General features: G+C 38.6%; 1 protein-coding gene and 1 long non-coding RNA gene across 3 annotated transcripts in view; both read left to right on the forward strand.

Annotated features, from left to right (window-relative positions):
• LOC131139792 (glypican-6-like) overlaps window positions 1-26,537 on the forward strand; it is a 131,451-nt gene that overhangs the window by 21,545 nt on the left and 83,369 nt on the right. The window contains exon 2 of one of the 2 annotated variants that reach the window (XM_058089686.1): window positions 9,860-10,018. The exons of the other annotated variant lie outside the window; for it this stretch is intronic. Coding sequence (XP_057945669.1) covers window positions 9,860-10,018 — 159 coding nt within the window. The remainder of the gene's footprint in view (window positions 1-9,859; window positions 10,019-26,537) is intronic. 2 annotated transcript variants of the gene reach the window in all.
• Window positions 19,274-20,893, forward strand: LOC131139794 (uncharacterized). The gene is made up of 2 exons (XR_009132299.1): window positions 19,274-19,699; window positions 19,938-20,893. It is a non-coding gene; the product is annotated as an uncharacterized LOC131139794 (long non-coding RNA).

A 26,537-nucleotide genomic window follows, 5' to 3' on the forward strand; every position in this document is an offset into this window, starting at 1 on the left:
AACAATGGCTCGTTCATTTCAAAGAGCCGGCTTCCGTCATTCACTTAAAGAGCCAGATTTAAGGCTACATTCTTACTGCAATTTTGATTTTTTTGTTGAAGTATGATTTTTTATCATTTGTCATTCACAATGCCCAAAAAAAGGTCACGCACATTATGATGTGTTTACAGAAAAAATGAAAAAATGGTGTCCACACAACCTTGTCTTTGAAAAACAAATGCATCCACATGTAACCGCATAAATGCATTGTGAACCATCATATGCATACCAAACCTATAGGCAGCAGTAGTTATTAAAATTCTATCTAATGATCCACTCTCATCTCATCACTTTCGCGAACACTTTTGCTTTAGAATACAAAGTCAACAAGAAAATGTTGATTGATGTTGCCAAAGCACGAGGACAACGCTTGGACGTGGAATTGTTATTTGAGCGATGATGGCCGAGCCCAAAGGGCTTCTTCGCCTCTGCTCATTAAAGTGAAGCAATATTTGGGCTTGCAAATACAAGCAAGCAATAAGCGCTAGAAAAACAGTCACAACACAGTTACGAGGGCATCCATGTTGTTTGTGATATAAACACAGATCGTGTGACGTCACAGCACATGTTGTCACAGGTAGTGACGGTGGGAATCGTAAAACTCCGGTTATTGGCATCCATACCTAAACACATAATCTGATTTTTCTCTAAATCCAAGCTCTGGACGGAGGTTTTAAAAAAAGGTTTTTTTTGTGCCAAATATCTGCGAGCTCATGTAGATGATCGTGGAAATTGTGGAAAAATAACTTTGTTTTATGAGATACCCGCGTATATGTGGACAAGGCCTGAGTCACATTTGAAATAAAAATACTATTCAGATGGACATGAGAAAAATCAGATACAGGACACATACGGTATGAGCAAAAACATTGGAACCGACCTGCAGGGTGAACATTTTCCTTCGTGACTAGTCATAATTTTGTAAACCATGAAAACTGTGCTGTGTGTCATGGGGTAAAAGCTTCATTATTTGACGCCATTAAACAGATGCCTAACAAACTGTTTGGTCAATTGTCGGATTTACTGAGACTAAGACCATGGAAGGACTAAAATGTGCTTTAATCAATGCATTCGCTTGCATGTAGAGGCGTAGAGTACGTACATTCCTTTTACCATAAAGGGAAAAGAAGCCTTATAATTTGGAACATTGGAAACTATTTTTTCCTTTAATCTCTGCATGATCATACCTTGAGGTCATTCCACTTGCCTCCAGTTAGCTAGATATCCTAGGTTTTATTTAGGTCATGCACGTTGCACAAAATGCACATTTCACAGTCCACGTGCATATGATGAAGCCAGAGTTTTCAAAAATTTTCACCCTTTTCCAAAAGACAAAAACCTATGCTTGTGTCTGGATGACATAGAAAAATATGTTTCTTAGAAATCCATATTTGTGTGGGCATACTGTAACCTTAGTTTCTTAAAATGTTAAGTGTACTGTGGCTAGATGGTTATGACTTTGACTTGAAGTGTTGCCAGTTTTACTTATCACAGAAATATGGATTCAGGAAGTGATACTGGTGATACTTCCATACTCATTAAACGCAAATGCACATACCTGCACATTCTGGTATGATCAAACCCAAAAGCCATAGAAATAATAAATCACTATATCTAAGACATGCACCAACACCACAATAATTCAGTTTGTGCATGTAATAGATAGCCAACTCATACCTCTGCTAACGTCACTTAGTAATGAGGGTGTTAACATGAGTGGGAAGAAATATGTGTCAAACTAAATCAAGTGTGGATGTATTTACCAAGCCAGACTGTTTCACACTGCTCAGGTGTACATAATAATGTAGCACAAAAATGCAATTGCAATTTTCTTTCATATTCCTCGTGAGTTTTGGCGATGGGCACATCTGGACATTAAAGGCTTGTGTAATTGCACACTAGAATGGATTTGATTAGGACATATTTGAGCTCGTGCTAACAGAACATTTAACTGTATAATCTCTATAGAAGAATATAATTTGCTCATAATTACCAGACTTTGTTCATTCATTCATTCATTCATTCATTTTCTACCGCTTTTCCCAGCCAATCACAGGGCACATATAGACAAACAACCATTCACACTCACATTCATACCTATGGACAATTTGGAGTCGCCAATTAACCTAGCATGTTTTTGGAATGTGGGAGGAAACCGGAGTACCCGGAAAAATCCCATGCATGCACGGGGAGAACATGCAAACTCCACACAGAGATGGCCGAGGGTGGAATTGAACCCTGGTCTCCTAGCTGTGAGGTCTGCGCGCTAACCACTCGACCGCCATGCAGCTCAGACTTTGTTTAATTACTCAATTTTAAGTTTGAGCTCATTGCTTTCTGATATCAGTTTCAAAGGCAGTGTGCACAATGGACTGGAAGCGACACCTTTTTTGGATTACCATTTACTAGTGTGCTAAAGATACATGAAGATAAATAATGTATGCGTGTGTGCGTCTCCGTCATTGTTCATGTTGATCCATGAATTCATGATGAAGTAAAGCGTGTAATGCATCTTGGATGTGGGTGGAAATGGAAAAACCTATTGCATAAGATAAATCTGTGTTGTCTGGCAGCTCAACAAAGGCGGCCTTCCTCAGCTGACACGTGTATCTTCTTTTAGTACATCACCACTTCCGTCTGTGTTGTCACTCCAGTCAGAGCTTACATACAGTTTGTCTTTTATGCTCACTCATTTAAATCTAACTTTACACCGTCCCACTTAGCCTTCGCTTGTTGTTTTGTCAAAAATATGGAAGCTGACAGTCAAAACATATTTCATGCATCAAATCAGCACAAGTTTAAAATTGTAGTGCCACTTTGGACAGGATAAACGGAAGGACACAGCAGAAATGAAGCGAGTATGCTGTTCGACAGATGATCTGTTCTGGGATGTTCCACTGTCCCCTCTGTTGTCTCTGATGTTCATGTCAAAAATGCTCCACCTACTATCACTTCTAATTCTTCAAAACCAGATTTGTTGATATTAATATTGTTTATTTTAAGCATGCAATCAGAGTACGGTTTTATGATAGCTAAAAAAAGAAACCCTGACACCCCCAAATACAAACAAACTGTAATGAGTACCTGCACCGTTCATGTCAATCACCTTAAAAATTGGTTTGCAATGCTTGATGTCAGTGTTTCTAGGACACTCGAGTGGGAATGTCGCTCCAAGTGGTGAAGATGGCTTCAAATTACGTCCATTTTTGTTAACTCCCACTTGTCGTTCCTCCTCCAATGTTCTGAGATAGATTCAGATCAAGGGAACAAACAAGATGGTCCAAAAGAGTGAGGCCATTCCTCTGGAAGAAGTCCTTTGTCAGGCGTTGTCTTGTTGAAAAAGCCAGCCATTAGCACACAGACGAGGAGGTTCAGTCAGGAGGGATGCAACATCTTCACATAGCAAGCTGTTGTTCAGGGAGGCATTTGCAGTACCGCTGCATCCTGAAGAGGTGGGGGTGTGCATGAGATGGAAGGTCAGGCATCCTTCCGCAGTGGAAAAGCCAGACTTTTGTTGTTTTTTTTTATTGTTTTATTTTTTTTATACACCGGTCAGAGCGAGATTCATAAGTCAAATGCAATATATTGTTATGCTCTGCTAAATGAATGCATGAATTTGACTTCCAAGGTGGAGGATTATATACCCAACATCACCAGGAGGTGATCAAATTTCAAGCAAGCGAGAGGTGATCAAAGATCATAGCGAGTATCGGAATTTTTCCTCGAGATTGAGGATACATACAATATACAAATAAAAGGTAGCAATGCATTGAGACATTTTTTTTTCAAAAATAAATGGGAATTGAAGACATTTTTTTTATTTATAAAATATTCTTTCTCATGTACATTGCTTATACAGGACTATATTATGTAGAGACAGAATAATAACTTTTTTTTAACTTAATTTTGACACACAGGTTTGCACTGAGTGTGGTTGATTGTTATTTCATTCATGTAAGCCCAACATTCACCAATAAAATGGTCTCCTTGTGAGTCAACCTTCTATTTTATATGCTGCAGTGCGTGGTTGAAAATGGTAGATGAGATCAAGGTGATTAAAAAAATGGACTTGCATGCAGTCACGTCACGTCTGATAGCTTTGAAATAGTAACGGAATCCGAAGCGAAGCATGACAATAGCTTATCAAATGTAAATATGCTTCCTCTGGAAATCAATTTGATGTCTGCAAGTGCACTGGTATGCAACATGAGCACACAGCACCACATTTGTGTTTCAGATTCATCAGACTAAACTTTCAAATTAACTAAAATAGTTGTCAAAAATAGAAATAAAATGTACGTATGTAAATGTAGTATTAAGATTAAAAAAAATTACCTGTAACGTTGAATATATTGCTAAACTTGCAATATAGATTTACTGTCAGCATTTGTGTTGGTCTTACAAAGAACGTCACTTCATTAGCAAGGTGGAAAGTCTGTTGATGCAGCCACTGTGCAGGTGTACCTAATGTTGTGGCCAGTCAATGCTAATGTCATCACTGTCTGTGTACTGCCAAACGAAAATTAACAAAATTCTTGTGTTATAAGTAGCATGCCTGTTTTATCATGACTTCAAGGAAAGTAACACTCATACGTAAGTGACTGATGTAACACAAGCCTGCACAGCGCTGTCCTGTCAAATGCACCGTACATGATGAGATAAGTTTAGATACAAACCGAGATACTAAGATACAAAGTGAAATAGACAAAATGTATGTACATGTTTCATACTTGTATTGAGCAAAAATGCATTATTCACAATGGATACTCGTTTGTAACAAGTAACTTTGTAACTCATCCCTAATCAATGAAAAGTCTGTTATGACAAATGAAAACAAAAAAGAAATGTAAGCACCCGGCTCATCCCTACTGTGTGTATTTATGGCAGGAAATAAAATGTCCATTAAATAAATGCATAAATCCTTACATTTCAGGTTTTGCATGTAACAGCTGTAGTGGCGGGCTGCAAAAATAAAAGCTGCCACACCTTAACAATTAACATGAATACAATGTTGAGTAATAAATTGTAAAAATGTATATACTGCATATGTTATATAGCTTACTATTTACGCACATATTGACCGCAGTTTTTTTTTTTTAAAACAATTTATACCTTATTTTGAAAAACATGCACCGGAATCAGTGTGAATGGTTGTTTGGCTACATGTGCGACCAGTCCAAGGTGTACCCCACCTGAAGTCAGCTGGGATAGCCTCCAGCATACCCCGCAAACCTAGTGCGGCTAAGCAGTCGAGAAATTGGATGGATAAAAAAAGTAAAGTTAATAATAATAAATAACTCATATCAATAACCTGATGGCAAACCCTGCATTTATCGATGCAATACACCATTTTCCAATTTTGCCCAGTGCAGTATTCCCTCATTTATTGTGTGTTATTTACTTCCAGACCAGGTTGTGATAATTGAATTCCTGCAAAGTAGGATTCCTTCTTTATAAAATGAATATTTTCGTAGTTAGAGCTATCGAGACATCAAATAACACCTATAGCGGATATACTCAATTACAGAAAATAAGCCATTTGTTTAGGTTGTGGGGAAGCAGAATTGATGGTGGAGAGGGAAGTCACCTCGGGGGTTCAGAGTTGAGTTTTAGCTTGTTTGAGGGCTACGGCCGTTACTAGGATGACGATAATAATGATTATCAATAAAAGCCAGTTTTTCAAGTCTGGTACTTCACCGAACCTAGTGACTAATGTACTGTTGATGCAGGTTTTGGTCTTAAAGGGGAAGTGCTTTTTTTTTTTTTATTTTTCCCATCATTCACAATTCTTATGTGAAATATGAACACATATTTCATTTGCTTTTCTGTGCATGATAATGAGTTAATACAAGCTAGCTAAAATGTACGTCATTGGGACACAGCTACTATGACGCTTAAGTCCTAACAAGCAAAATTTCAAAATAACAGTGTTCCATTTCCATAAGTGACCCAAATAATTTTGTTATTGTAGGAGCTAAAATTGAGTACTATATTATACAGTATCTCAGCATCACTCACAAACGTTTTACCTTGTTGACAGAAGTAGCGTTATTGCCAACTTTTTCCACCAATGTTTCAGGGGAGGGGTCAGGTTAGTGTTTCAAGTGTTTCTTCTCCTCAGGATGACAGCATTTCATTCACAGGATTCAGTTTTTCTTGGCCTATTCCGTGGACAATTCTGTTTACCCAGTCATTGTGCTGCCATGAAAAAAAATCATCTTCAAGTTTCATCTTTTACCTTCAACAAGAGTCTAAAGTCAGATACACAGCTGTGATCTTGCCATATTGACAGGTTGGTTTCAAATTCCATTTTCGGTGCAAAGCAGCCAAGTAGAACAGAGCAGACAGGGTCGAGTGAGCCAAAAAACATGTCTAGAGTTTGACATTTATATATTCACATCTTTTTTTTACATGCCAAGCGTTGATTTTTTTCTGTAATGTAATTTGACAAAATTTGTATTTATCTGGAAATTTAAAGTGATGGCAGTGTGAATGAAAATAAGATTCTCACATCTCCCTCAACGGAAGTAGGCTCAAGGTTGGATTTTCAACTCATACGTGGCTTTGTGGAGTTTGCATTTTATTCTCGCACATGGGTGGCTTTTCTCTCTCTGGTGTCCTCTTGCTCAATGGTGAAGTGGACCAAATTACCACTGCATGGCCTGCGTCACGCTGCACCACCTTGCGCTGCGCCACTTTGCGCTGCGCCACTTAGCGCTGCACCACTTTGCGCTGCGCCACTTTGCACTGCGCCACTTTGCACTGCGCCACTTTGCACTGCGCCACCTTGCGCTGCGCCACTTTGCGCTGCGCCACGAAGTTCGAGCCCATTGACTCACCTCAGCTTTGGTTCAAATTACCACTGCGTGGCCTGTGTCACGCTGCACCACCTTGCGCTGCGCCACCTTGCGCTGCACCACTTTGCGCTGCGCCACTTTGCACTGCGCCAGTTTGCGCTGCACCACTTTGCGCTGCGCCACTTTGCGCTGCGCCACGAAGTTCGAGCCCATTGACTCACCTCAGCTTTGGTTCAAATTACCACTGCGTGGCCTGTGTCACGCTGCACCACCTTGCGCTGCGCCACTTTGCGCTGCGCCACCTTGCGCTGCACCACTTTGCGCTGCGCCACTTTGCACTGCGCCAGTTTGCGCTGCACCACTTTGCGCTGCGCCACTTTGCGCTGCGCCACGAAGTTCGAGCCCATTGACTCACCTCAGCTTTGGTTCAAATTACCACTGCGTGGCCTGTGTCACGCTGCACCACTTTGCACTGCGCCAGTTTGCGCTGCACCACTTTACGCTGCGCCACTTTTCACTGCGCCACTTTTCACTGCGCCACTTTGCGCTGCACCACCTTGCGCTGCGCCACTTTGCGCTGCGCCACGAAGTTCGAGCCCATTGACTCACCTCAGCTTTGGTTCATATTGATTTGGTCCGACGAGGACCTAACCAATTCCTCGATTAATCAAAGCAAGAAGGCTTCAGATTAACTGAATAAACGTTTGTCCGAAATGTAACATTGTAAAGACTAGTTTAACAGTTTGTCTATCCATGAGCACCATTGATAATCTTCCCAGGCATATTTGTCATACACTTTTCAGAATTTTAATAAGTGCTACTGAAAAAAAAATACTGTATATATTTTTAAAAGACATTATAACAACATTTTCAGCTGCCATCAACAAAGTATATGTAATTCATACTGTCTCACCAAAGTATTCAATTTACCCCATATTTCTGACATATCAGATAAAAAGCAATAAAAAGTGGTGTTGATGTACTACAGCCTGTGAAAGATAAAAGGCTTTCTTTCAAATGTCATCATTCTACTTTCAAATGTCATCATTCTATGTCATCACTGCTTTGTCTTTTTCTTTCGTGTCCTGCAGTGTTCTACCTTTACTGGTGAATCTCAATGTATTGCACTGATGGACGCGTCAAACTAAAATAGAATGATTTAAGACTTACCCAGTGTGGGTGTAGTTATCCATCATAATGTCGATATAAATATTGAGTTACAACCTTTCACTTGACTTTTTAAAACTTGTCATTGTATCTTGTGAAAAATTGGTGAAAGAGTGAAAGGAAGGCATCTAATTATCCATCCAACCAGTTTTTTTTTTTATAGTGCTTGCCCTCATTCACAACCCAATTCTAGTCCTTAGCCCTTCCCCTTCGTCTTACTCCTTCCTTCACCCAAACAAACCAACTGCTGCATTTTTACTTTATCTGTTGTTTTGTACAGCTTTGTTTCTATGGCTATAAGGGGTTTGCTTTGCTCTGGAGTAAAAATGGATTTGTGTTGTGGTGATGTTGTTCCTCATTACAGTAGCTTGGCATCTCTCTTAGGACTTATTAAAGGTTGAGTACATATGAGTTTGCCAGCATGTACATACAGCCACATCAGTGGTTCATTATCTATGCACAGACTCTTCACCTATAGGTCCCTTTGTATGCATGTACAGAGTTCCCTCCCCGGCCCTACCCGTATTTCATATTTTGTATTCTCATTCTTTTTTAATAGATGTGTATGCACCTACTACACCAAAACAAATTCCTAGTATGTGTTTGATCATACATGGCAATAAACCTTTTCTGATTCTGATTCTGATTCTGATTCTGATTCTGATTCTGAAGTGACTAAGTGTTGACTAAAACAAATGTCTCAGCCCAAGCCTAACAGCAAGTATTTTTCTGTTGTTTTGCAGACACGTTGGCAAAATAATTGCTCTATCCATTAGCTTCACAACACATACATGTATGTGTTCATTCTACCTTCATTCATTCATTTTCTACCGCTTATCCTCACGAGGGTCGCGGGGGTGCTGGAGCCTATCATCCAATCACAGGGTACATATAGACCAACAACCATTCACACTCTACCTATGGACAAATTGGAGTCGCCAATTAACCTCACATGTGGGAGGAAACTGTAGTCCCCGGAGAAAACCCATGCATGCACGGGGAGAACATGCAAATCCACAGAGATGGCCGAGGGTGGGATTGAACTCGGGTCTCCTAGCGTCTGCGCGCTAACCACTCGACCGCTGTGCAGCCCACCACACAAGATGTGTTACATATATCGGTATCCGTAACGACTGTTATCAGTATCGGAAATTGAATCAATGTGTGCTTTTGCATTTTAAACGTTCATGATAATAACTAGAGTGGTTAGCGCATAGACCTCACAGCTGGGAGACTAGAGTTCAATCCCACTCTCGGCCATCTCTGTGTGGAGTTTGCATGTTCTCCGGGTACTGCGGTTTCCTCCCACATTTCAAAAACAAGTTAATTGGCGACTCCAAATTGTCTATAGGTATGAATGTGAGTGTGAATGGTTGTTTGTCTGTATGTGCCCTGTGATTGGTTGGCGACCAGCGGTACAAAATGAATGAATGATAATAACTACTTATAATGTAATTATATTGAAGCAGATTTTTTCAAGAAGTGGGCTTGCATTCAGTACTCTTCCTGTGATTTTTATTTGTATTTATTGATTTGTTTTTGTCCATAAAAATACAACAGCAATAATTCTTGATTATTTTCTGGCTCACTCTGCTTGAATTGAAATACTATTTAGAACGTCATAATTACGTATTATCTTTATTTCAAGTTTCTATGCAAAATTCTGTATTTGCTTGTCATTCTACACAGATATTCAGGTCAGTAACCGTTTCTAGTTTGTTACAGTGTACCCCATCTGCTACATCAGTGAAAAACACAGAAGCGTTATGATCAAACACTCTGTTCCGCCTTTTGAAAAAGTGACTCCCGTGGTAGTGACGAGTGTGAAAACAGTGCTTCCTGTGTTTGTCCCTTAGGTGAGCACCTGCACGTCTGTCCTCAGGGATACACCTGCTGCACGTCTGACATGGAAGACAAACTCAACCAGCAGAGCAAACTGGAGTTTGAGAAGCTGGTTGAGGAGAGCAGCCACAACATGAGGGTGACATTTGTTTCCAGGCATAAAAAGTTTGACGGTAAGCAGGAGGAGTTTTGTTTCATCTGTTGGATGCAATAGCCCAGATGCATCAGCATTAGTTTCCCAGACACTCTTAACAAATGCATTCAGGCAAAGACTGTCAAATCTCATGTCAGACTTGTATATGCAGACTCCTGATGGAATGATTAATAATTACGATGACTGGTATTAATAAGATATGGGCAGACTGCTTAGTTTTAAGGGTTCTCCTTCTTTTATTAATGTTTTCTGTCCTCTTTGGTACATTTGTAGACATGTGTTCCTTTTTAGACATTGTGCGATGTGCTGGGTTGGGTGAATTATATAATTATGTTCTCTTAATTGCATTTTCTTTCTTTACCTCCACCCATTACTGAAATATGACAGACATAATCTTCATTCATTTTACATCATTTTAAAAGATTACAGCTGTCCATTCATAACATAGAATAATTTTCAATAAAATGCTCTCTAAAGGGTAATCACACCTTAAGTATAAAGTGGCTTTTAAAATACCTTTCAACCAAGGTATGTCTTGGCTGTGTCGTCCTGCACAAAATGTGAAGAATTGGTGCAGGACTGAGAAAGGCTGGTCATCTAGTCCAATGAATTCAATTATTTTTGTGCTATTTGCTTAGCCTTCTGAATGTCATCCACATATACAAATATTGCCCAGAGTTGGCTGCAACACGCCATCACCGTTGAAAAATCAACATTCTTCGTCAAGTGTTTGTTCTTAAAATGCCATATTAAATTAAAGCTTTTAATGTAAATGCTTGCAATTTTTGCTTGAAATCCCTACTTTCCAATAGTCTTATTGATCATAAATATGGTCCGACTGTTGGAAAAGGAAGCATTGTCAGGCAAGCATTCTGAACTGCAGTATTGTCCTGTTGAAAAAGCCAGTCATTACCACACAAACCAGGGCCTTCAGTCATGAGGAATGGCCCCTGCAACATTTCCACATAGTCATCCGCCTTTTGACACCCCTGAACAATCTGAAGCTCCATTGTTCCATTGAAAGCAAAACCACCCCAGATTATGATGGCGCCCCCTCCATTGTGCCGTGTGGAAAACATCTCAGGTGGGATCTCCTTGTCATGCCAGTAGGACCATCAAGGTTACATTTTTTTTCCCATCGGAGAATAAATCTTTCTTCCATATTTTAAAGACCCTTGCAAACTACAAATGGGAAAATGTGTGGCATGAAATGACGCAATGCCTTTGAAGATGTTAACTCAGGAACATAGTGAACAGATACAGACTGCGGCGTATTCGCTCATCCCTAGTTTGGACCAGGATTGTATTGTAATCTGTCATCATCACTTTACTTGTCAACAAACAAAAATACTTTTTATTTGTGTTCATTAAGTGTTTCACCTTCAGGCTGGTGAATTAAAAAAATAATAATGCAATGCCTCAAATGACTGCTCGCATAGCCAAATTAAAAATGAGTTTTTCAGAGCTCAGTGTTATTATATTCTACCTGATTTACTTTTCACAGTACAACTTCATAGCTTTGCATTTGTTTAGTCCCAGTAAAAGTTTGGTGTGTGGCGTTATCGTGGACTGAAAATTAATTTCAATAAACTGAGACTAATAATTTAAGGGTTAGTTTAGTCATCGGAAGCAGTAGCAGTTAATTTCTATTTCTGAGGTTACAATCTATGGAAGCCCATAGGGCTCCTTATTTAAGTCTAAGATGTCAAGGGTGGAGAGACACATAGAGGAATCATTAGGAATTGTAAGCGAATGTGGCTTTCCTGTATGAGCCTTTGCTAGGCACGTAACCAGAGGAGCAGAGTTTGGGGCAGGCCGTTGTAAGCAGAGCTCGGGGGAGGGAAGAGACCTTATCTGGCTTACAGCCACACCCATATAAGGAAATCAGCTCCTCATAAAGGGGCAGTTTTATCACGCCTTCTGAAACCGAGCGTTTTGAGCCATCCCAAACTTCTTTCAGGGCTCACTTCCAAATGTGAAAACCTCATTATCTGAAAGTTTGGCATCGTTTAACACAAGAATCCAACATTTTAACTACATTTATAGGTCAGAAAAGTGGAAAAAGTATAATACAGCTGAATAGGTGCAGATTCTGGAAGAACTATAACACTTTCTAGGAGTCAACAACTCTATACAAAGAGCTGAAAAATTTGCATTATAGGTCATAGGTCATAATAGATCATAATGCCCAAAGTGATGTCTCTTAGACCACAATCCCTCTCCCACACTGTCTATGCTTTCCTTTGCTGTGTTTTCTTTCTGCAGTTGTGAAGTAACGTAAACATACATTTTCTTTTCTGCAAAGAGAGCTTCTTCTCTGGAGCCCTTATAGGCAAGTTTCTTGCATAGACGTGGTTTAATTAAGTTAGGGATTATACCTGCTATAGCGTAGCATCAAAATGGGACCAAATAATGTCATGACTACTTCACGGCTGCAGGAAGTGGTGGTGACATGTGGGAACAATGTGCATCATGCATGTGTTGTTTACTAGAAATGAGCGCAAGCGTTGTCAGTGGGCATCTTTTTCTGTCAAAAATTGCATGCAATCCAGGTTACTTCAACTGTATTATGGAAAGCAGGAAGTGAACAAATGTAACAGTTACAGATTGTAAAAGTACCAGATGGAGGGGTAGGATTTAATAAGCTTTGCTTCTTCCTACTCCTTTTGGACATGTGGAACTGTGAACTGGTTATGTGATGCACTCAATTGTAATCTGATGCATGTTCAAATGAAATAAAACCATTACCATCACTTCCGACAGTAGGTGTGCTGCGACATTTTATGTCGAGAAAAGTAGTCAACTGTATATATATCAACATCGACATGAGCAAACACTTTTTAATAATACTAGTAACATCGTTGTTATGTTCTGCTCTGTTGTCATTTAGCATTACTCCAAGATACAAAGACAACCAGCAATGGGTTGGATCAATAAAGTCTTTAATAACAGTCTGCTAACACAGAGCAGCAAGGTTCCAAGGGGTATCAGAGGGATCGGTGCAGAGCGCTAATAAATAAGGCACAGTGTAAAAATAGTAGGACGCTAACAAAACGATAAGAACACTAACAAGGGGCTAGGGAGTATTGCTAAATAGCGCAAATACACCAGGGAGCGAGAGGATGAACAAACACAACTAAATAGCCTTCTAACTTGTGTATAAGAATACATGGAAGTAATACACCACGTTGTCTAACAAAACAAGAAGGAAACTGGCATATAAGGTAGATCCTGGGGTTACGATTCGGGACTACCAGCCAATGGCAGACTGCATGTAAGTCTATATGATCCACAAGGTTGCCTGCTGTAATTCCATTCAGAATTTAGTATATTATTAAGTAGTATAATTGTATGAATGCTGGCAAGCATAGTCCCACAGTTTTAACCCATTTTTAACCATTGATACATCAAAATGTCTGGCTCATTTGAGAAAGTAGAGTAACCTAAACATTTAATCTGAAAAATGCCCAGATTTCGCAAAATTCCCCATTTCCAGGACATTTTTCCCAATGGAAATGAATGTCTCTCATTTCTCGACTGATGGCATCCAAGATGCTTATATAATACGGGAATTTTTATTTAAGAAAATAAGTTGATACCCGATATTGTCCAGCACTTTATTGAGAATACTGATGTCAACCAAACCGATATAGCCAGCAGCTCTTTGCTCAAGCTAATGTTGTGTAGTAAACACATGTATGCTTCCTACTTCAGTTTTGGTTTTCCATAGTTTTTGTTCCCTGTTTTGTGCTCTTAATTGTTTTTGTGTTCCCTGTTTAGCACAATTTACAGCCGCTTTGTGGTTCCTGGAAGGCATGTGCATCACTATCTGTCATTAGTTGGTACTATTATCATTAGTAAGGGTCTCATGAGACACTTGGTTCAAGAGACAAAACCATATATGAGACTTAGCTATGAGAACGGAATTAGATATTAACTTGATATGTGATATATGATATATACTGATGTGAAAAAGTGTCAAGAAAACATATATTGCAATTTATTAATATAATTTCCATTACACTTTATTCTGTTTGTATGATACTGGCCCTGCCTCCACCCACCAAGACAAAGCGACTGTATGACTGACAAAAGGGCTCACTCCGTAAATGCCATTATTCTATGGACCAAACGCGCCAAGGTGCTGAAACTATTGGACACAGATTGAACTTTTGCCCTGGCGTTCTGAACAGGCAGGACAAGAGTTCAATCTGTACATTGGTTTCAGGAAAACGTAACAGAACAGAAAATGTAACAGTCGTTACAAATTGCATATTTACAATTCAAAAACAAAACTTGGAAATAAGAATAGTGCAGTTTTATGAGACTGAAAAACCTGTACCGATATGATGAAATATCTACAGTATATTTGTATGCCAATATGGACATCCGTAGACATAAACATTGTGGGTCATAATTCAATTTTATCTGTATTAGCACATATATATCTAACTTTACTGACCTATGATGAATGTGATGTGGTTTCTGCAGAAAGCCATTTTTCAAGAAAAAAAAATGCCACAAATATCTGCGAATTTGGAAGACTGTGAATGCTAAATCATAAATGTTGGGGGGATCCACTGTAGTTATGTTTAGAGCAAACCCTGAGTTTGAAAACCAAGCATAAGACCTAAATCATGAGAAATAATGAACTAGCACCCTCCCGGTGCGGCCACTGGACTTGAAAACATCACTAATTACTTAAAGACAGGAGTGAGAAAAAAAGAGTGGAAAAGTGGAATACTAAAATAACAGGACACAGCAGAACAGAATGAAAGCACAAAACATGAACTAATAAACACAACAATAAACACACGAAAAGGTTCATCTGAGTTGCACACTAACGATTTTGCTGAGTGTGTTTTATGAAGACTGGCACTTTGACTGGCAGCACCGCTATTTGCTGCATTTGCTATGCTCTTCCTGGTCTAATGGGTTCTTGTAGTCTAGACAGCTAATAGGCTTGGTATTATTAGCTGTATCATAATAAGATCGCTGCACTTGTTTTGGTTGCTTGAACTTTCAGTTCTCTGAAAGGTTAAAACTGTCAAGATTGTTGACAGCAGGGGCAGTTGTATCCAATAATCACCTGAGTTGATGGTTTAAAGTCGGGATGAGTTGTCGAATACATGTATGACACTAGTACATTTCGTCATTATCCATGTTCGTGTTTAAAGAAAATGCTCATTATGTAGTCACTCTTCATGGTTTGTGATTGGCCAGTCACACACAGCAACCGCCTCCGCCTAAACGACTGCATTCAGACAGTTTGCTTCACTTGGTTTTTCACAGTAGCGGAGAGATGGGCACAATGTTGTTTTGCAGCCTCAAATTAGCTGGATCAAATTACCAATGCGTGGGGTGCGCCATGCTGCGCCACCTTGCACTGCGCCACAAAGTTAGAGCCCTATATGTTTATCTTTTCAGCCATCTAAATTATCTGTATCCATGTCTCTACTTGGAATGGGTGGGGCGTAAACTGGAAGTGGGCATGGTTTAGCCCAATTGGTACATTATTTTAAGTCAGAAATTAACATGGGTTGATCAGAAGTTGCTATATTTATTGTTTATTATTCAGCTATATGTGTACTGCATGTGTGTAAGTCAGACTTATTAGTTTTTTCGAATCAACTCTTCTAACTCTTTCAGTTTTTACCAAGTTACTTAATGCTTCTTTTATATTTTATGTATTTTTTATTTGCTTTTATTTGCCATTCACAGGCCCATTAAAATTGTGTATTTTTTTTTGCAAGTAGGTTTTTGCAAGTATTATTTTCATTCATTCATTTTCTACTGCTTGTCCTCATAAGGACGTAGGGGTGCTGGAGTTTATCCCAGCTGTCTTCGTGCGAGAGGCGGGGTACACCCTGGACTGGTGTACACACTGGAGTGGTCGCCAGCCAATCACAGGGCACATATAGACAAACAACCATTCACACTCACATTCATACCTATGGAAAATTTGGAGTCGCCAATTAACCTAACATGTTTTTGGAATGTGGGAGGAAACCGAACTCCAGACAGAGATGGCCGAGGGTGGAATCAAATGCCTAGCTGTCTACTAAATGTGAGGCCTGCACGTTAACCACTCATCCAAGTCTTATTTTAATCAAAAAATATATTAAATGTCTGCTTATTTTAGTCACATTAGGGTCCATGATTGGTACATGCCACTCATACTTCTGCTTCAATGCTAATGAGCCAAACTACCTTCATGTTTGCTGTGTTTGGAGAGAAGTAAGTTGTTGGATATTTAGATTAAAATGAAAACAAACCACCCAGAGCTTTCCACAAAGGCATTGAAGATGTTATTGGCATTCCCATCCAATACGGTGAAAACACTCACACACATCAAACCACACTATTATTGTTCCAATGGTGAGACACAGTACATGAGTGTAGCCTGCGCAGTAGGAAAAGTGGTACATTTTTAACAATCCACGCTGACCTGTTTTTCCAATGCAGTTTTGATGTGGCCGGTGCTTTGCTGTTCTGTCTTCTCAAAGGAGACAGAGGCAAGAGATTAGTATAGGAGCCTGATCGGCTAAAGTCTGGACTGAGCAGCAGCTTTGGTTGACTGAATTCTTTGATCGTGCCCCAGTAGTGCTTCGCTGCTCAACATTGAGAGCTGCTGTACCCCGTCAACAATCCTTTATTCACTCCCGACTTAAACTAAAGCAGAGTTAAACACAACACCCAGTAGTGGCTAATCTGTGGTTTCCACAAACCTGCAACCTGTAAAGAAATGCGGCAAAAACAAGGCAACATTTTACTGCACACTACATTTGTCAGTCATGTGTCTCAGTTAGTGCTAAAACTTTCTTTACAGATGTCCCTCGTTTATCATAATTAATTGGTTCAAGAAGCCAAAAAATTACCACTTTCACATGGAACAGGAGGATAACTTTTTTCACTCTATCACTCTATCTCACTCTGTTGGACATGCATGCCATGGCTAACTGCAATAGGGATGAGCAAGTACACCACAACCTGTATTTGTTTCTGTTCACCCATCTAAATTATCTGTATCTATACTGGGAATTGGGCGTGGTTTATTTTTCTGTACAATAAAACACAAGAAAACTAGTCAATATGAGCTAGCTAACAATGCACGTATTTGGGACAAATCTATTTAGACTATGAATACCTTTAAAAAAAAAAACAACATTGCATGGTTTGATATACATTAACACATAAATGGATGAAAGCAGAAAAATAAAAAATAAAAAAAATACAAAAATACAAAAAATTAAAAAATAAAAAATAAAAAAATAAATAAAAAGATAAAAATTAAAAAATAAAAATGATAATAACAATAATAATATTACAATGATAATAACAGGGGAAAACAAGACTGTGGCATGAACATGATTATATCTTGCAAAAAGGGGTAGGCATTTATAAGCTTTTGCTTCAGCCTACTCCTTTTGGGCTTGTGATCAGATAGTTGAATACAAATGTAAATAATGGAAAGTTATATTTTAATTGATGTAAGAAATGTACTGTAATGTTTCATATATTAGCCCAAATTAAAAAAAAAAAAATAGTTGCAGTAACTCGCCATATTTGCCACTGAAACTTTTTTCCGGTCTCATTGATTTCACACACTTATGCTAGTTCTGTCAACAACAGCGGCATAGATACAGTGACAAAACTTACAATGTCTGCTCTCACTGGGATGGCCGTGTGTTACAGCACAAGATGTGTGCTCAGTCCTCAGTTAAAAAACGCTGACGCCAAACGAACATCTTGTTGAGACTTGTTGAGGCAAAATTTTGAGGTAGGTAGGGACACACAACAAGTCATAGACACTGTATTGTTTAAACCGCGATGCACCGAGGGGTGACTGTACCCAATGAGCGGAGAATGGAAGGTATCTATTACCAAGCTAAATTACTGTCTATTAAAATTTACCTGTCACACGTGTGCATTGAGGACATGATAATAATCTGAGACTCAATGCTGTCATGACAACTCCTTCTATTCAGTGGATCTAGTAATCCTTGTGTGGCATTTTGTGTTTTTAATGTAACTAAGAATTGTGTTTGTGTTAATTAAAGGGGATTAACTCACACTGCATAACCTTTACCTAATGTATGTATTCCAGTTTAGTCTAAATCTATTAATACATTTCAACCACATGGATTGTCAACTCACCAACCGCTAATAGCCAAGCGATCACAGCCCTCACATCCAAATTTGTTCCCGCTGACTTCATAAGATGGATGCTTTCAATTAGACCTACAAGGCAAACACATTTATTCAGATGGAATGATGGCACACAATGGATGGCTTGTTCCTTCTTTCATCTTGCAATCTCTTTGCTTGGCCGTTTTAGAGCTTTACTTGCTTCAAAGGGAGACTGTGACGTTGACGTCGGAATGCTAATAGTTTTTGCTGAGCAATGTGACTGTTTTTTTTATTCTGTAAATTTGTATTTTGATTGTATTTTTCTTTCAACTGGCTCGTTTACCAAGCAACTGAGACAATACATATCATAAGGTGAGAAGAGGTAAATGAGAGAGTAATTTGATACCACCGTGCTTATTAAATGTTAGTTAAAATCATTTTTTTAAGAGGGAACGTTAAATCCCCAGAAATTGCCATCTCACAAAGTCTTTGCTCTTTACATTTATTATTCATGCTTGATGTTCATTGAAGTACTTACCAAGTCAAATTTAGAAAATGCCAACAATTCACCGCTGACATCAAATGGTTACATCAGTCTCAAAGGTCCTCATTATGCTACCTCCATAGTTTAGCGTCAAAGCTATGAGCTGGAATTATAATTTCCCATTTTGTCGTAATAGGCTAAGCAAATGATTTGTTGACATGTGGATAGGTCGTTCTGAATGTTTTTTATTTATTATTCTTTTTGACTAGTTACAAAGTACCATAATCATCTGTGCATAGTATTGATAGTATCAATAATTTATGGAATTAATATATTGATTAAAGATATGTGAAATGTTGGTCACTGGGGAAATATGCAATACAGTCATGATACAGTATATTTATATGTATATGTATACGTATGTGTATGCATATGTATGTGTATGATAATTTTGTGTATGAGATTTTTCTTCATAAATCACTGGTTGGTCAGTTATATATATATATATATATATATATATATATATATATATATATATATATATATATATATATATATATATATATATATATATATCATTTATTAAGAAATAATGGTTTTCATACCACTGTATATATAATGTACATTTTCTTGGCCCAAATAAGCAATCAAATTAAAATACATAAAAATAAAAAAATACAAATACAAAAATACAAATACAATTATCGAAACACAAATATAAGGTATTCAGAAGATGTAATATATAGTGTAAAATCTGTGATGTTGTGTGCCCCTTTAAGAGGCGGGGCCTGGGAACTGACATGTGTGATATCAGTTTGCTACAGTTGTTGTTTGTTACTATGGTTTGTTTTATGGTTTACTAGGGTGCCGTGTGCCAGTGATTGAAGTGTGTTGTTGCTCCTGTGTGAATATTAACTGCATATGTGTGCTCTCCACAGTTACAGAAGTATTCTATTATTATGACCTCTTGGTGTCAGGAATGTTCCATTGATGAGACAATAGCCACCAAGTATGCTGTCATTGTGTGAGTCAAATGTGAGGCTATGTACTGTATTTTCCCCTCTACAAGGCGCACTTAAAAGCCTGGTAAGTACGCCGCTTGATTGACTGTCGGACACAGGGACGTAATATAATACGTAATATAATACGTAATAATACGTAGCAGCGATAAACCAGTCAGAGAAAAATACGTAAAATGGCAACAATAAACCAATCAGAGAACTGTACGATCATGCGCTTAACATCTGCCAACATTGCGTCCATCTCTCTGCTGCTGTGAAAAAACAAGTAAAGCAAATTAATTCGGAGCTTATAATCATTCCAGGAGGATTAACAAAAGAACTCCAACCACTGGACAAAATGGAGTTGCGAGCAGCACCGGGCGACTTACTGCTTTAACTGTTTGCTTTGGCGAAAGCTGGCATCGTTGCTGAACAGCCACCTAACAACGAAACTGACTCCAACAATGATGAGAGTGAACCTGACATGTTTGATGGAGAACATTGCCCACCTGTTTGATTCAGACACAGAAGATAAGGACTTTGATGGATTTGTAGGAGAATATTAATTAAAAATACGAGGAGTGTATTGTTAAACGGTAGAATTTAACTCACTGCTTTTCTTCCGTTGCCTATTTTTTTTTGTAAACCGCATGACCTTATAATACGGTGCAACTTATATGTGTTAAGTACAGAAATAGACCCCGTAATTGAGACTGTGTTTTATAATGTGGTGTGCCTGATGGTGTGGAAAATATCGTAATGTCTTATTTATGTAAAATATTACTTATTTTCCATTATTATGTAATCTACATATCGGCAATACAAGTGTGAAAGTGATTTAAATCGCTCATTTTAATTTGAAATTTACTTACGGTCTGTTTGGTTCCAAAAAGACTGTAAAGGGGGGGGGGTTAATTTGGTATTTTTTGGAAAATTTGTACATGATGTAAGCTGCAATGCAAATATGATTGCCCCATTGTATTTAACATGTGTGCCTGTCAAGCTAAAGGGTGAGTCACATGGGTATCCATGACACATTGTAATGACGATGTGCCTGGAATAGAAAAAAAGGATGAAGCCGGCATTTTGTCATGAAGATAACCCACGGCAGAAAGCTCTATGTAGTCCCACATGAAATGACACTACCATCCAGGGATTTGGGTTGAAAATTGTGATCCCAACGCTTCCAGGCTATAATCTGGTCCACTTTCTTTGAAAGAATCCCAATGGGATCTCAGGACCTTGAAATGCCATCATTAAAGTAACCCACTCAGTTAAACCTTCCGTTGCCTAGTGTTTCTTCTAATTAATGATTAGATTAATTGAAATTGATTGCCTTCAGACAATATTTGAAGCAACATGTTGTTCTTTTATTAGGAATAATTAGTGATAAAGGTGGAGTACTGATCTGTAACTACAGCTACTGATGTACCATCACAGGCATATACGATAGAGTGAGGAGGCTTTAGTTTCAGGCTTCAGCAAACTTCTTTTGAAACATTTCCACAACTTCAGAACCTGTTTCAAGAATGATCGACGTAAAACAGCTTTGTGTGTGTTTTGGAAAAGTTCCACACACAGACAATGTCACACTGAGTTGGAAAAACCTGTCATTTTACTGCAATGCCACTACTACAGTAAACCTCGGATATATCGGATTCAATTGTTCCCTCTGGTTTTGTCCGATATAAGCGAAATCCGTTATATGCGTATACCGGAAAATGTCCGTTTTACACATATATCGGATTTATATCCGGTATATGCGTAAATAGGATTTTATCCGTTATAAAAAGGCACTTCCTTGACTATGTTTCCAATGTACCTGGACGCGCAGGCAACGCTGCAAACGCTGCAAATGACGTCGTATAGCGGCCTGTCACGATTCGGCAAATCGGAGTGCCACGATGCGGCCATCCGATATATGCGAGGGAAATTCAATGGAAATGCATTGGAGCGGGACTGGAGATTATGTCCGAAATAGGCAAAATCCGTTATAAAAAATCTGATATATGCAATGAATTTTTATTGGAAATGCATTACAGAAAAATCGGTTCTTTTTTATCTGTCCGAATTTCCGATATATCCGAGGTTTACTGTACATGAACAATTGGAAACAAAACAACAGAGCAGCAACTAAAACTGTGCAGCACAGTTTGGTCTAGATATAATTACATAATGGATATACGGTGGACGAGTGGTTAGCATGTAGGACACACTGTCACAAGATCGGGTTTGAATCTCTGCTTGGGCATCTCTGTGTGGAGTTTGCATGTTCTCCCCATGCATGTCACATTCCAGAAACCTGCATGGGACCTTAATTGTAGACTCCAAATTGTCAATAGTGAGTGTGAATGGTTGTTTGTCTATATGTGCCCTGTGAGTATCCCTCCTTGCTGGGGTAGGCTCCAGCATACCCGTTACCCCAGTGAGGATAAGCGGCATAGATCAAGATCCTTGAAATTGCCCAAAGAAAAAACTACAGTATATGGAACCGGTCCTGACAAGCACTCCAAAGACAACCCATAAAACAAATGAACAGTGTAGAAGGACAGGGCAGGACACAATAGCCAACTAATGGCGCAAGGCTGTCATTACACCGGAGAGGACCCTAAATTAGACAAGGGCAGCACTAAGGACAGGGCAGCCATCGATTTAAACCCTTCAGTCCAGTTGTGAAGGTGAAACCTCTGACAGTCCCATGTCCATTTCTAATGAAATGTAAAACCATGTGCAAACACAGTTCCTGGAAATGGTCATGAATAAATAACCTCTGTTTTGGTGTCCATGTGTTATACTAGGTGAATGTCAGGAAGATAGAAATTCTCTGAGGACAAGGGAATGGGGATTTGTCCGGCAGTACTTTAACTGAGAGTTGGTGGCAGCTTCCATCAACTGGCACAGGCCGTAACCCCGTGTCACTTTTGTACTTCAGGATGGATGGCTATGCATAGCCAGGACACACTAACTCTGTCCCATTGGTGAGCTTCAAGGGGAGGTTATACGGGAAATATTTTTCTACAACCCACTCCAGCAAGGGTGAGAACAAAATCCAAACTCTTACCGAACTGTGATTCTTTGGAATTAATTTATGAAGCTCAAATTGTCAGTCAAAACAGTGCGGAAACCGGAGAATATCAGGTTTGCCTGGGTTCTTTATTTCTTCTGAGATGGATGAAAGATGTTACCCTCTGCCCTCAAATGTGGTGATATGCTACCCTAATAGCCCTACGTTCAATTTCCTTGTGATTTCCAGGCACCATGAATGTGCTGAAACCAGAGACCATGAGAGTTGACATGATTTATAATTTCATATCCACTTCAACTCGGGCAGGTGGCCTGTTGTTCCTAATAGAAATACTAATGGTTGCTGAGACATGAACAGTTATAAAATGCTGCTAAAGAGGAGCTGGTGAATATTATGGCCTTGCTAGTTGTTGCATATTTATTCAGCATGGAACAACAATGGCACTTCTGCCTGTGTGCTATCAATCAATATTTTATTTAATATTGTCTTGAGTGATTTAGCACTTTTTTGTTTGTGTATACTTTGTATATGAAACCTTCTGCAGATATCTTTTATTCAAATTCTAATTATGTGTATATGTGTGTGTGTGTGTGTGTGTCCTGTTCAGCAGCTTAATCATGCAATATGAGTGCAGGCTTAATAATGCAATATGAGTGCATGATTAAGTGTATGACTGGACTGCTAGACCTGTTTTGCTTTACGACAGGTGAGTCTGGCATACCCCTCCTGTTCCGATTGCATTGCAAATTTATCATTCAGACCACCGAACAGAACATGGTTAGAGGGGGAGAAGAGAAAAGAGAGACGCGAGTAAAGACATCGTTAGGTCACATCATTAACTGTTAAGGGAAGAGTTAGGGGAAAGGAGGCGACTGAGATGTAGTCACAGTTGGTGAGAGCATCCACTTCATATAGTGCTGGTGCAGGAATGCTAGGAGTGGAGTTGGGAGAACCGATTGAATGGACTGGATATAGAGCGTAGTGGAAGAACCTGTGGACAAACAGTGAGAGAGACAACTGGCAGACATAGCAATAACTACTGTATCGTTAAAGCATCTTTCTGTATTGTTATTACTCCTACGGTTACTCTCGTTCATCCATGCATTTATTCTATAACACTTATTCTCATAAGGGTCGCAGGCATGCTGGAGGCTACCCCAGCTGTCTTCGAGCGGAAGGCGGGGTACACTCTGGACTGGTCATCAGCCAATCACATACACACAAAAAGCCATTGACACTCACATTCTTACCTATGGAAAATTTCGAGTCGCCAATTAACTTTTTAATCTGCTAACCAATTAACATGTTTTTGCAATGTGGGAAGAAACCTGAGAACCCGGAGAAAACCCACGCATGCACGGGGAGAACATGCAAACTCCACACAGCTGTGGGGCCTGCACGCGATTTTTCCGAAAATCCTACCAGGCTGGTCAAAGTGTGTGGACATGAATATATTTCCAGTCATAGTGTTTTTTTTTTTTGTTTTTTTTTATTTTGGTGCTAATAATGGGTAGGTCAGCAATATTAATGTTAATATTAATATTAATTTAATATATTAATAAATTAGTTTTGGGTTGTAAACCAGGTGCAATGAGGTTTAAGCGGGACTATCAAGAAAAGGTAGTTGATGTTGGGAAAAATTGTCATTTTTATTGTTGCTACTCTCCTCGATAATGGCAGGTTATTCCATCGACTAAGATCATCTTGTATTGTTTTGAGTATGGAAGTGTACTTCAGACGCAAAACGTCTGACAGCTTGGAGGAAGAATGAACTCCTGGATATTTAGTAGTGTCTGAAGTTAATGGGATAAAAGGAGAATGTGTGTTAGTGCAACTGTTGAAAAGAGAGAAAATGCTGAATTTTGGAGAAAGAGTATTACATCATCTGCATAAAGACTTATTTTATGATTTATCTTTTTTGTATTCCCTCAGTATTTTTCATTTGTCAGAAGGCTCCTGCTAATTGCTCCTTCAATATTATAAAAAGGTATGGTGAGAGTGGGCAGCCTTGCCTAGTACCTCTCTGGAGATTAAAGCATTACAAAGTTTGAGGTAAGCTCGTCCTGATAGAATTACTGGCTCGTTGCAAAAATAAATTCAACAAAAACCCAGCAAAAGTGGATAAATTGAGCAAAAAAGCTTTAAGTAATTAGAAAAAGCGAAATGTTGATATTAATAACTAATAAAAACGCAAAAATATGTCTTTAAATATGAATTACTTTTGTAATGAGAAAGTATTTGTTTTAATTATAATAATAATATTATTTCAAATTAAAAATCTTAAAGGATAGCTGGACATAAAATTTACAAAGACAAGTAGACAAAAAATCAGTGAATTGGCACTGTTCAACTACAAGATGGAATATTAATGCTGACACCCATATTGAAAAGAAAATATGAAAATATTTCAGAAAATATGTCACAAACGGCAATTCCACAACTTCACAGCGTGAAAGATGACATTAAAAAAATGTTCTATTATGATATATTATTATAATACATTATCATAGCAAATATTGACAATAATATCATCAATTTGTGTGGACAATAAATATTTAAAAATGCACCTGCATTGCTTTGTGACTTGGTTACATAAAAAAAGGTTGTTTGTCCAGTCATTTTTTTATTGTACTTTTCCTAAAATGAATGCCTCATTTTCATGGACCCAATCTCATGAGTTTGGTGTCTCATGACATAAATATTTGTTATATTATCTCTGTTTTTAATGATGTTGTGGTGATTGAACGCTACAAAAAATAAACACGTTTTGAGTGCAGCTCAACTGTAACTTTTAACTCCCTTGTCAGGTTTTTAGTCAGCCGGTTGGGAGAACATGTCATGTACTTGTTATACATGCATCAAAAATCATCATCATAAGACAAATCATACAATCTCTTGGTGTCCCATTAGGTTCTTGTTTGTATACCAGTGTAAACACTTGGCATAGTGTGGTTACAACCTGTAAATAATTGCATTGGGGAAATTTGTGAACCAACGGTGCAATCCAGAATGTGTCTTTTTCAGGTGTAACGGTATTTTCAGAAATGCACAAAGTGGGTGGGTTGCAATCACTCTTAATGAATTGACTGTGGCAATTATAATGAATGCCCCAGTTGTCTCATATAAAACACTGAGACTAATCTAAATATAAAGAGAAACAGCAAAACCTGTTCAATTATACATAGAAACTAGAATAGAAGCATAGACATTTGAATGTAATAGCATACAGTGCACTTGTACTTTCTTATTCGATCCAATACAAAGCTGTGTCAAAATGGTGCCATTACGTAAGTATAACAAGAGAAAACAAATTTTGTATAATTTAGCTAAACACATAAACCAACCAACACGGGTGCAAATTATACCTCTTGCGGTCAGGTTTTCATGTTTGGCAGCGGTAATGATACATTAATGGTTTCTTATTATTTTTATTACCGTGTTTCTTTTTCTCTTAGAATGAAATCCTATACCTGTTTGCTTTGATGTGCGGTAAACAGTGCGGAGTGCAGACCTCCGCGGTAAGGTCAGACAGCTTCAACCTTGTCCCGCATATTCAAATAGATTCCGGATGTATTTGCAATGAAAGCAAAGGCTGTGTACAGTTCTACATGAATAGAGCACCGTGTTCTATCTGTTTCTAGATTTGGTCACAGGAAATGTCCACACTAAAAATACCCACATCTCATTAGAAATGACATTAGTGACAAGGACACACAGGAACATAACACACTCTCTGCTTCTCTTCTGAGATCATCACACCACTCTGCAGGAAGGATTAGTCAGACAAAGCACTGCATGGAGTCTTTCATGGGCAGACCCCAACACTTCAACAGCCAGGTTGAGACAAAGCTGCTTATCTTCAGGGTCACAATAAAGAAACAGTGTGTGCAGCCAATTT

The sequence above is a fragment of the Doryrhamphus excisus genome, chromosome 12 (assembly GCF_030265055.1).
Source record: "Doryrhamphus excisus isolate RoL2022-K1 chromosome 12, RoL_Dexc_1.0, whole genome shotgun sequence".
Classification (NCBI taxonomy): domain Eukaryota; kingdom Metazoa; phylum Chordata; class Actinopteri; order Syngnathiformes; family Syngnathidae; genus Doryrhamphus; species Doryrhamphus excisus.